At 43.8% G+C, this 13071-nt stretch overlaps 1 protein-coding gene across 7 annotated transcripts in view; it reads right to left on the reverse strand.

Moving 5' to 3' along the window:
- The window catches only part of akap13 (A-kinase anchoring protein 13), a 174892-nt gene that overhangs the window by 102801 nt on the left and 59020 nt on the right, over window positions 1–13071 (reverse strand). For 6 of the 7 annotated variants that reach the window (XM_037540401.1, XM_037540398.1, XM_037540400.1 and 3 more), the window contains exons 5-7: window positions 10579–10765; window positions 5285–5477; window positions 287–3182 (exon numbers count right to left, since the gene is read on the reverse strand). In XM_037540401.1, coding sequence (XP_037396298.1) covers window positions 287–3182; window positions 5285–5477; window positions 10579–10765 — 3276 coding nt within the window. The remainder of the gene's footprint in view (window positions 1–286; window positions 3183–5284; window positions 5478–10578; window positions 10766–13071) is intronic. The other variant, XM_037540397.1, reaches the window with a different exon arrangement.

Consider the following 13071-nt stretch of genomic DNA (forward strand, 5'->3'; position numbering starts at 1 on the left):
CTATTGTTACAATGCCAATCTTGTAACAGAAGAACTAGAGCCCCTTTTAAAAAGGTTCTACATAGAGCCGTATACATCAATCTGATGAAATATTTCACCATGCAAAAAACCCTTTAAGTGTATAAATGGTTCTTTGAGTGTTCATGGTTCTATAAAGAACCATTATCTTTACTGAAAAAAATTGAGTAGCTAATTATAGACGCCTGTGTAATGTCATGTAACTAATATGCAAATTATTATGCCGTTGTTATAACAACAGCAATGACAACAGTACGAATTATCTTACCTGCCACTTGTTCGTGTGGTTTTTCTTTCTCGCTACATTCCTCCTCTGCCTGATTCCTCTCCTCGTCCAGGCTTTCGCCTTCACGTGAACCTCCAAGGCTACTGGCAGCGTCTGAAGGTGGCAGGCCTTGGGACAAACCACTGCCCACATCCACAGGGGAGCTGGTGTCCAAAGCCAGGACTGTACCACTGTTCTTATCCAGAGGTTCCACAGGCTGGGCGGAGGCACTGAGCGTGTCGGCAGTGGAGGTGTTGTTCAAACAAAAGCCTGAATCACTGGGCGATTCCACAGTAATGGCAGGACTGACCGGCAACAGAACTTGGCCTTCAGCCCCAGAGGCTATGACCTCAGATGGAGCGTCAGAGGATGCTGCACTGCTGCTTTCCTTGGATGTAGAATCACATGGAGATGCTGAAGATCCAGACACATGCGAACCAATATCCAAGCACGCAGTCTCCACATTAAGCTTCACACAATCTTCCTTGGTCTCACTGGACTCTGCTGGCTGTCTGTGTGAAATCGCTTCACAATTGCCAGCAATTGCGACTGTAGCTTCCAAAGAACTACACGATAGCTCTTCAGGTTTGGAAGCTGGTTCCGTTAGCTGTAGAAGAACCTCCTGAGTATGATCTACAGTCAGTGCTTCATTTTGTTGACTCTGGATTTGATTTGTGGAGTCTGTGACCAGTTCAGTTTCATTTTGTGGCTCAGAAAGTGCTCGAGAAGCTCCTGGTGATGTCTCTCTAACTGCAGCCTCGTCAGAAGAAGATGCACCTTCAGATTTTTCTGTTTCCCCACTTGCAGCCTCGACTGAAGGAGAAACATCTTTATGTTCTCTTGACAATGTTTCTCCAAAGACAGCCTCAGCTGAAGGATATGCATCTTCACCTTTTGATAATGTTCCTCCAACTGCAGCCTCAACTGAAGGAGATGCAACTTCATGTTCTCTTGACAATGTTTCTCCAAACGCAGCTACAGCTGAAGACGTGTCTTTACCTTTTGACAATGCCTCAACTGAAGGAGAAGACTCATGTTCTTTTGATAATATTTCTCCAACTGTAGGTTGATTAGAAGATACTTCTTCACATCTTTGTGATAATGATTCTCCAGCCTCATCAGGAAGAGATAAAACTTCACTTCCTCTTGATGTTTCTTCAACTCCAGCCTCATGACAGGGAGATGCACTTTCACCTCCTTTTGATGCTTCTACAACTGCAGCCTCAGCTTGAAGAGATTCATCTTCAGCTCCTCCTAATGCTTCTCTAATGGCAGCTTCATTGGACAGAGATGCACAGTCATCTGCTCTTGATAATGTTCCATCAGGTTCAGCTGAAGGAGAAGTATCTTCTCTTTCTCCCGGTAACATTTCTCCAACAGAAAAAGATCCACCTTCACACACTCCCGACGATGAAGCCTCACTTCCATCTGACAATATCTGAGCCTCATTAGCTGTAGCCACAGGTAATAAATCCACCATGGGTTGATTATCACCTCCTGCAGGGGTTTTTGAACCTTCTTCTGAGGCCTTTTTCTCATCTTTTTGCTCAGACTGAAGAGCCTCTGCTGGAACCATTTCACCGTTGCCTTCTACAGCTGAGGAAGAAACGGCAGCTACGGATTCAGAAGCGCACCTGAATGAATTCTCTTCATTAGATAATCCATGAACTCCTGCTGAATCTTCCGAATTGTCAGTGGAGTCACTAGACGACTCAATAGTCCTCACCTGCTCTGAGCATTCTGATGCACCTTCTGCTGAAGAAACTGTGGTTTGATTTATTTGCTGATGTTGGTCCTGGTCAGTTGTATCAAGCACCATTTCCTCAGATTTCTGGCAGTCTGGGAGAGGAGAAGGTTCATGCCGGACGTTGTGGATGGGTCCCGGTGCCATATTGGGCCGCAAGCTTACAGAATCCAGTGCAGAGCCACTTTCTGAACCACTAAATCCTTTGTCCTCCTCCGCCTCTATCTTCACACTGTGGTTTCCTGTATCTTTCTTTGGGTTGCTTGCAGCCTCATCGCCAGTTTCTAAACAAACAACAGCTTCCTTACTTGTTTGTGAGGCATGTACTTCTGAATTTACCTCAAAAGTAGCATTGAATCTGATGGAATTTGGCTCCGTTCCTTGACCGCAGCCTTCCACCTTCACCTCACTGGTGTTTCGGCCACTTTCCTCCAAAACGGTGATGTTCTCTGAGCTCAGGCTTGGACTTTCCTGACCAATCAGTGCCTCATTAGTGCCAAAATGGAGTGAATTCACCTGCTTTCCTTCAAAACAGCAACCGTCCGCCTGCTTCTTGCTGTCCTTTTGGCCGCCTTCCTCCAAACCGTCTTGCCGAAGTGCGCTCGAGCTTGCAGTTTCCTGACCACAGCTAGCCTCTCCTTCCTTTTCCTTTGGTAAGTCCCGGCTCCGGCCGCTTTCCTCACTGCGCTGAGTTTCTGAGGGGAGGAGCCCCTGGGACTGGCCCATAGCTGCCTCCTCCGGGTTGCCAGATTCAGTTTTATTGTACGTTTTGTTTGAAAAGTGCTCTTTCTGCTCCGCTGTGAATACACCCTCCTCTCTATCTGCTTCCTCCTGCTGCCGTTGTCCACAGGAAGCGCCGCTGACAGCCGCACTCTCCTCCCTGCCCTCCGCACACACACCCTTGCCAGCCACCTTCCCAGAATCCTCTCTAGCCGAGCCGTCCAGCCCCACCTCCTCCAGCTCTTCTGACTGGATATAGTTCCTAGTGCCGTTCAGGAGCTCACCGTTCCCTCTCTTGGCTTCAGCGTTGTGATGCTCCGCTGGGTTCTGGAGGGAGGGTCCAGGGCAGGAAGTTATTGTGGTTGTCTGAGAGGTGTCGCCGATATCACTGCTCAGAATCAGCGAAACGTAGTCCTGCTCTATCAGAGAGAGACCCTGAGAGAGAGAGAGAGAGAGAGAGAGAGAGAGAGAGAGAGAGAGAGAGAGAGAGAGAGAGAGAGAGAGAGAGAGAGAGAGAGAGGGGTCTCATTAAAAGTGACATAAAACATTAACCCAGATTCGCAGGAATGAAGAGAGACAGAAGAGGGGAAAAAAAACAGGTCATGATCTGTTTTTAGTCACCGATAGCAACGACCTACAGAGTGTATGGAGCTCACAAAGCAAATAAGCTCCTTGATGACTCACAGCTGACAAACCACAACCTTCTAACCACTTAAAGTGCCAGAGCCTCCTCATAACTACATAACTTACATAGTACAGTTACAGCAACTGAGTTACAGCAGCTACTCAACAGTAAGTCCGAAAGGGCCCATATCATGGAAACTGATCTTTACTCACTTGTTTCACACATGGACTCCGTCTCAAAACATACCACAGTGCATACAGCCCATATATCTGCTATCGGAAGAAAACCTTCATCTCCAAATATAGTTACAGGAGAAGGAAAAAATATACATTACTTTTCATGTAAGTCAATGGAACCAGACATTTTTCCAAGTAATTTTTGGCTACTTCTTTTGGTCCATTCACCATGAAATGTACATATAACAAAAGTCAATAGACATTTTCAAATTATGTCAAAAACTGAAAACAGATAAAAATGGAGGTACAAGGTTTTGGTCTGACAGCAGTGATATGCACTGTTAAAACAGCTTGTTGTTTACCCATCATGGCTGTGATGTTAATCACTAAAACATTTGCATATGACCTCCCATTTACCCATGAGCTATCCATCATGGACTGCTTTTTGAACGAGCCAGCCAATCAGAACAGAGCTAATTTACACACACACACACACACACACACACACACACACACACACACACACACACACATATATATATATATATATATATATATATATATATATATATAAATACCTCCTGTGATTCATTAAAGCTGTATTTAAACAAGAGGGCTACAATCACGGATTCTATGAGAGGCTGCTGGAGTTTTTAAACACCTCAGTGTCACTGCTGGGCTGAGAATAATCCACCAACCAAAAATATCCAGCCAACAGCGTCCTGTGGGCAGTGTCTTGTGACCACTGATGAAGGACTAGAGGATGACTAACACAAAATTTGCAGCAGCAGATGACCTGTCGTCTCAGACTTCAAGGTGGGATTGTCGAACAGTGTGAACAGTGAGTGGATATTGTGTTTAAAAATGGTCCGAATGTTATGCCTGATCAGTGCATCATGGAGAGTCAGTATGGTGCGCTGCAGTAATAAGTTTGAATCTCCCAGTAAAGTTCACTTTACACTAAGGCACTCCCACCTATGATTAAAGATTAAAACAGTCAGTATGTCAAGGGCAAAGCCATTTATAAAATGCACAAAGGCTGGAGCAGAATACGGAAACGCACATAATGGCCTTGGCTTTTATCAGTAAAATGCCCTGCAAAATACTGTTTGGGCCAACTAGAAAACCCAGAATACAAAAAACAAGCACAGTGTGGTCCCCTTTAAGATTAATAACAGAATAATAAGGCAGGTTAAGTGGTTAAAGGGGAATTTCACAGGTCTTTCAAAATACCTGTATAATTCAGGCCCTAAGAGTCGATCTGAGTGGTTTGTTGTGAAAAGCTTCATTCCAAAGATACTTACCACGTTAGAACTGTTCACAGTGGTGGTGATAGGAACCCTCACAGAAAGATATTACGTCTGAGATATTGTTCATTTTGATACATGCAGGGCGCTGTGAGGCAAAATAGTCCCCAAAGAAAACTTTTTATTCCAGATTTTCCACTATTTTCCATCAACATTCCATATAAACTCAGAAGGCTCGTGTAGGTTCTCTGGTGGTTCTGGATGGTAAACAAAATGTCTGGATTTGTGTTGTAGTCATGGCGACCCCGTTTCCTATCAGCACCACTGTAAAGACATCTGTGTCAGAATTTCTCTAGAAAAGAGCATTTCACACTAAACCACTCTGACCTTCTCAACCACTAAATAAAGGAGAAATTTTGAAAAATGGGTGGAACTCTCCTTTAAACTGACAGCTGAGATGAACACATCCTGAGCAGAGCAGTGCATCACCTTGTCCTGCTGATGGGACTGAATTAAGCGTTGGAGCTCCTCCACGTCCGCCCGCAGGTCCGGCGGAGAAACGTCCGTCTCTGTGTCCACCGTCAGCGTGTAGGTGTTCAGCTTCGGATGGTGCAGGAATGCTCGGCCTCCCGGGGAACACCGTCTGTGTGCCTTAGTTTCGTAACGAGGCGAGTATTCCAGCCTGAAAACAAACAGAGGGGAGGAGGACGCCCTGTGAATGAGGAACACACCTTCTACACCCACAACACACAGCCACATCCTCTGAATCAACACTGCGCTCAGCTGAGCCACATTTACACTGAGCTTTAAACAGAAGCACTTACACCACCTCTGTGCCTACAACAAAACACAGACACGTGACAAAGTTAAAAACCTCCATCATATAAACATGTTTTCTGTATAACTCAGTGTGTGAGGTTCAGAGCGGTTTGGTGTGAAATGGTTTACAGTGGTGGTGATGGGAACCAGACGTCACCATAACTACAACACACATATAGACATTTTATTTACCATCCAGAACCACCAGAGAACCTACACGAGCCTTCTGAGTTTATATGGAATGTTGATGATGGAAAATGGTGGAAAATCTGGAATAATACGTTTTCTTTGGGGACTATTTTGCCTCATAGTACCCTGCACGTATCCCTCCACCATGAATGGAGTTTAAGGCCAAAATCATCTTAAAACTATTGTAAATTAATGTCTCAGACATCAGTGAATTCATAACCATCTAATGTAGTAACTTTCTGTGAGGGAGCTTTTAAAAGGTGGACGTCTGGTTCCTATCGTTTCACACCAAACCACTCTGACTGACTCGGTTCATTTCTTTGTTTATTTGTTTTATTTTGTGTAATTAGATGCACAGTGTAAAGGACAGCTGTGAGCTGATGTACAGTATAAAAAATAAAAAAAAAACAAATTAAAAAAATTCCTCTAACCACAGATCCAGTCCATCAGCCAGCACAAGTCTAGCTGGTTTAGCTCTGGAGCTATGAGGCTATTCTGGCTAACAGAGACTTATACCCCACCTAATTGCATGGTGCTAATCATCACTGACTCGCCTCAAAGCATGTGGAGTTGTTTAGTATCTCTAATAGTCTTGACTGTGTGGTTTCTGACACTGTATGACTCACTGTGGTCTATACACGTGGACAAAAGTACAAAATTCAGCCTTCACAACGCATCTATACAATACACTTGTCTATTTACATAACAGTATGTTGTATAGTATTAAACCAATGCTAACCAGTGGGTTATAAGCTTCTATAACGTATTAGCGACATGAGCCTCGTAGCTAATGTAGCTAAAGACGCAAACTTCAGACCTCAAACACTTCTTGGCTGACTGACTGCACATGAGGGAAATCTAATTTTTTTGAGAAATAAAAAACCCTCTGAGCTGAGTTCCCTGAGCTGCCTGTAACGTTTCCCGTCTTTGAGCCAGTGACCCTGCAGATATCGCTCTCCCTGGTGAAGTGTCTCATACACACACACACACACACACACACACACACACACACACACACACACACACACACTCATAAGCTGGACTCCAGTGACCCAGACTGGTGGCCAAACACATCTGATTCTCTGTCTGCTCAACCGAGCGAGACGAGGGGGAACTATCAGTTCAGAAACTCTCTCCAAGTTTGCTTTGGCTGCAAGCACAACCAGGCAAGCAGGAGAGACACTTGCGTTGTGTCTGGATCAATGCTCCACTCAACAGGCAAGGCCCTCTTCAGCAAGCAAGTGCACTCGGGAATAGCTTTGGACATCAAGAACAGTGCACTATACCATGAATGAGGCACAGTTTAGGTCTATTAACTGTACAGTGCACCATTTTGCCCGAAACGATGTCCTGTTCACTGTATAGTGCACTATTTTGTCCAAAACAATGTTCTGTTCACTGTATAGTGCACTATTTTGCCCAAAGCAATGTCCTGTTCACTGTATAGTGCACTATTTTGTCCGAAACTACGCCCTGTTCACTGTATAGTGCACTATTTTGTCTGAAACTACGCCCTGTTCACTGTATAGTGCACTATTTTGTCTGAAACTATGCCCTGTTCACTGTATAGTGCACTATTTTGTTGAAACTGTTCACTGTATAGTGCACTATTTTGTCTGAAACTACATCCTGTTCACTGTATAGTGCACTATTTTGTCTGAAACTACGCCCTGTTCACTGTATAGTGCACTATTTTGTCTGAAACTACACCCTGTTCACTGTATAGTGCACTATTTTGTCTGAAACTACGCCCTGTTCACTGTATAGTGCACTATTTTGTTGAAACTGTTCACTGTACAGTGCACTATTTTGTCTGAAACTATGCCCTGTTCACTGTATAGTGCACTATTTTGTTGAAACTGTTCACTGTATAGTGCACTATTTTGTCTGAAACTACGCCCTGTTCACTGTATAGTGCACTATTTTGTTGAAACTACATCCTGTTCACTGTATAGTGCACTATTTTGTCTGAAACTACATCCTGTTCACTGTATAGTGCACTATTTTGTTGAAACTACGCCCTGTTCACTGTATAGTGCACTATTTTGTCTGAAACTATGCCCTGTTCACTGTATAGTGCACTATTTTGTTGAAACTATGTCCTAGTCACTGTATAGTGCACTATTTTGTCTGAAACTACGCCCTGTTCACTGTATAGTGCACTATTTGGTCTGAAACTACGCCCTGTTCACTGTATAGTGCACTATTTTGTTGAATCTGTTCACTGTATAGTGCACTATTTTGTCTGAAACTACATCCTGTTCACTGTATAGTGCACTATTTTGTCTGAAACTACGCCCTGTTCACTGTATATTGCACTATTTTGTCTGAAACTACGCCCTGTTCACTGTATAGTGCACTATTTTGTTGAAACTGTTCACTGTACAGTGCACTATTTTGTCTGAAACTACGCCCTGTTCACTGTATAGTGCACTATTTTGTTGAAACTATGTCCTAGTCACTGTATAGTGCACTATTTTGTCTGAAACTACGCCCTGTTCACTGTATAGTGCACTATTTTGTCTGAAACTACGCCCTGTTCACTGTATAGTGCACTATTTTGTCTGAAACTACGCCCTGTTCACTGTATAGTGCACTATTTTGTCTGAAACTACGCCCTGTTCACTGTATAGTGCACTATTTTGTTGAAACTATGTCGTAGTCACTGTATGGTGTTCTATTTGGTAAGTTTGTCATTTTGTAGTAGTTCCTGAAAAGACAGTGGAGTAATCCCGAATGCCCTGCACTAGACAGTGTGTAAATAATGCACCCAAGTAAAACATGGAACACCCATAATGCACTGTGTTGTGAGAGAAAGTCTCAAACACTGGCACGGCTTGTGTCTTGCTTCAAGGTCAGAGAGAGGCTCATTACAGTCTGTGTATATCTTTCGCTGTTTACCCAGAGCTGCACACTCTTATCACAGCTCCAATATTTCAACATCAGCCGACTGAAAAACGTCCCAGAATACCTGGCCAGATTCTCAAAGCTCACTTTCACTCACATGCAACAACAGTTACATGACCGTATAGAAATCTAAACACGAAGAGAGACGCATTTTTTCCAGCGGTATTTTCCGAGCTCGTGTAAAAGATCTGTGAAGCATTAAACTCCATCAGCCTCTTATTCTCCATCTGATCTCCATGTCCAAAATCGCAAGGCAAATTATTCATTAACTGTATGAATTAAAAAAAAAAATGTTTTATTTAATTTGAAGTTCCCCTCAAATTAACAGAACGTGTGTTTTATGATCTACATATCACTACATGCTTACAATTTACTGCTGAAAGCCAAAAATCTCAGACGCTCTTTGTATTATTTTCTAAAAGTGATGTTTCCAGAGCAGATCACTGAACAGACGCCATCTGTTTATAGTTTAGAGCCCAGATTTGGGGAAAACGGGTCGACTTTCAGTAGAAAAACAAACTGAGTTCAGCTTCTTTTATTATAAGGGTTTAAAATGACATCACCGTCTATTAGACTGGAGAGAAGAGCTACAGCCTCATACGACGCCCAGCTTATGAAATATGAACGTTATGAAGAACATGACCAAGTGCATTTAGGAACCACCGGAGGTCTCAAGAAGTTGAAGAGGTTAAAGTGTGATGTCCAAAACAAACTCAGGCTATGCTAATGTTAGCAGACAGCAGAAACTGGCCAATCAAAAAAGTGCTTAGCATGTTGTGACAGTGGCCATTAATTAACAAAGGTCACGTACGGTCAAATCTGACCGTTAAATGAGCGTATGCAAATTTCACTGACTTTTGTTATTCATCAGTTTCCTCTTTGGCAAATCTGTACAACCAAACTCACATCTGGGACAGAGTGTAACTTTGAATTCAGATTTTAATCATTTTAACTAATAATTTAATAACCTGAAAAAAAATGCTTGAATTGCAGTTAATCATTGCTGTTATCATCATCATCATCATTTTTTTTTTTTTTTTTTTTTTGCACTCTCTTTGTACTGTTGTTCTTGTTTCTGTTCGGGTCGACCCACGGGGGTTGGGTTCCTCGGACTGAGCCTTGGTCCCTTCTAAGGTTTCTTCCTCTTAAAGGGAGTTTTTCCTTACCACTGTAGTCACCACAAAATTGGCTTCACTGTGGTGATGCTCATAAGAGGCGTGGACCTGTTTTTCTGTAAAGCTGCTTTGTGACAACCTTGTTGTAAAAAGCGCTATATAAATAAACTTGAATTGAATTGAATTGAATCATCATCAATATCACCAATAATGAGAATGAAAATATAAAATAACAGCAATTCTTATTTCTGCACCTGGCAATTCAGTTCAAAAGTGGATGTACTTATTTTACATACACATCGGTATAAAGAAATGCTGCAACTACAAGCTCCAACATTACTCTGTGCTTTTGTTTTATACTACTGACTCCACCCACAAAATAAACAATACAAAGCACAGCTAGTGCAATAACACGATTTAAATGTGTTATTTTAGGAAAATCATGACAACACATCACATTCTACAATCTAAAAACAGACGATCTGTTTATTTTCCACTTTATTCTTTCCAGTTGTTGCAATTAACACAATAAATTTGGTCAGTAGGGGGAGCAGTGCACTCACTGCTCCACCTCAAACTCCACCTACGAGCACAGCTGTTGGCCGAGAAGCTGATGTTTCCGTACCAAAACATCTGCCTGATTTAGGGCGCGCTCCATGTAAATAATAGGTAAATGAGGTTCTGGCAGGCTGCGCTTGATTTCACGCACCGAAGCTGACTGCGCTCAAAACAGTGACTAAACAGTGGACTCACTCTGAGAGCAGGTGCTGTAGCTGTGAGTGCCCCCTTTTCTGTGCCACACCGGCAGGCGTATGTCCCTGTTTGTTTTGGTGTCTCAGGGCGTCCCGCCCACCCGGCTGCTGCAGCAGGAACAGTGCCACCCTCCGCAGGCCACGCCGCGCCGCAAAGTGCAGCAGAGTCTCCTGCGGTCCAAGATCTGCTGATATGCACATACAAATTCAAACAATGAGACATTATCAAAACATTTAATGCACGTTTGAAAAAAAAAAAATTAGGTTATGACGCTCAACCCTGTATTAACAGAGATTTGGCCTTTGCACCACTGCTAAATTGGCACACTAGGTGGCGCTGTGTGGCTTTTACTCTCTAGGTGGGGAGCGAGAAGAAGTCTAGCCATTTATTCACAACTATAAAAACTAATGGGACAGTAAGGTAATGCTAGTTACAGTCGTATAGTCTTTAAATCAACAACATGCTACTCTATTTTTGTAATTACAGTATTATTTTTATGCACATTCATATAAAAGTAAATGTAATATTACACAGTTTAATCTTACACAGGGATCTACCTGGTTTGCTCCACACAGTCATCATCTAATTCAATGCTTTTTGATGAAGAGTACTTCCACACCATAACACGCAAACTCACATGTAATATTTATTAACATCTGTTTTTTTCAAACCGGTTGAAAATCAATCATAGATGCACAAGGTGAGATTCGACAACCTTTACTCTCGTCTTTTCTGCACATCTGACTATCAGTTCTGTCGAGGACCCCTGTCAACCAGACACTCTCATTCAGAGGACTATTTTGAACTATTTTAATATGTAATGACAACCCTTGAGCCTGGACCTCAGGCATTATCTCAGAATTTAATACCTCTAAAAGTGAAACCGAGACCCTTCAGGCACATCATGACCTTATATTCCATTTTATATGTATATTTAAACACCTGCAGGAACCCTGACGTACAAAAGTGAGGAGAAGGATAAACAAACAAACAAACCAACCAACAAATAAATAAGTGTGCTTACAGTTACTCCCCCGTCACTGCTGCTGTTGACAGTTCTGCCATTACTGCTGCTCTTATTAGTTACATTACAATTACAGCAGTTTTCCAGTTTTCATACATTAATATGAACAGCGTCGGTCCGATCCATCTCCTTTCGTTCGCAGCGCAAGTGCCCAGAACTGTCCTGTGAGAACCATCAGCTGGGGTGAACTCGGTGTTTGTTGAGCCAAAGTCTGATTACATCTAGCTCCGCCCACTCCCTGCCACAGCCAATAAGCCACAGATGCATCACTTTCTAAAAACAGCAGGCCCAATGAAGGGCACTGAGCATTTAAAAAAAAGGGGCATGTGGCCCTTTAAGCAGGGATTCTGGGTAAACCCATGAGAGTGACAGAGATAAATAATTTACAGCACAGACTCGAACTCTGCGAAGTTTCTGTCCAAGCAGCAGAAGCAGGGCCTGTTTAAGGGCTTTTTAGAGTAATGAGAGATTACTGGTGGCTGTTTTGTGGAGTGTGAGAGAGTGGGCATTTGAGGCTGGTGGTCAGCGGGGGATGGACAGTGGGGGGATTGTTCTGGGTAGTTAATGAGCGGCTGGGAATGGGAATGCTCGGTTAAACGGGCCGCTGGGGATTCAGAGACTAATTTGGAAATGCAGCCTAGACAAAAACGAAAAAGGTGGCTGGTGAAGTGCAGTGTGGCTGGGTGAAGTGCAGTGTGGCTGGGTGAAGTGCAGTGTGGCTGGTGAAGTGCAGTGTGGCTGGTGAAGTGCAGTGTGGCTGGTGAAGTGCAGTGTGGCTGGTGAAGTGCAGTGTGGCTGGGTGAAGTGCAGTGTGGCTGGTGAAGTGCAGTGTGGCTGGGTGAAGTGCAGTGTGGCTGGGTGAAGTGCAGTGTGGCTGGTGAAGTGCAGTGTGGCTGGGTGAAGTGCAGTGTGGCTGGTGAAGTGCAGTGTGGCTGGGTGAAGTGCAGTGTGGCTGGTGAAGTGCAGTGTGGCTGGTGAAGTGCAGTGTGGCTGGTGAAGTGCAGTGTGGCTGGGTGAAGTGCAGTGTGGCTGGGTGAAGTGCAGTGTGGCTGGGTGAAGTGCAGTGTGGCTGGTGAAGTGCAGTGTGGCTGGTGAAGTGCAGTGTGGCTGGGTGAAGTGCAGTGTGGCTGGTGAAGTGCAGTGTGGCTGGGTGAAGTGCAGTGTGGCTGGTGAAGTGCAGTGTGGCTGGGTGAAGTGCAGTGTGGCTGGTGAAGTGCAGTGTGGCTGGGTGAAGTGCAGTGTGGCTGGGTGAAGTGCAGTGTGGCTGGTGAAGTGCAGTGTGGCTGGTGAAGTGCAGTGTGGCTGGGTGAAGTCAGTGATGTATGTAAGAGCAGGTTCTGTGTAGGAGTGCGGAGTTCAGCTGGATTAAAGGCGAATTCCACTGATTTTTCTATATTTCTGTATAATTCAGATGTAAGCAAAGTCATTCAGTGTGGTCTGAGATTAAATGGACCACTGTAGAGTGACAG

This window comes from Pygocentrus nattereri, chromosome 8 (assembly GCF_015220715.1).
Source record: "Pygocentrus nattereri isolate fPygNat1 chromosome 8, fPygNat1.pri, whole genome shotgun sequence".
Classification (NCBI taxonomy): domain Eukaryota; kingdom Metazoa; phylum Chordata; class Actinopteri; order Characiformes; family Serrasalmidae; genus Pygocentrus; species Pygocentrus nattereri.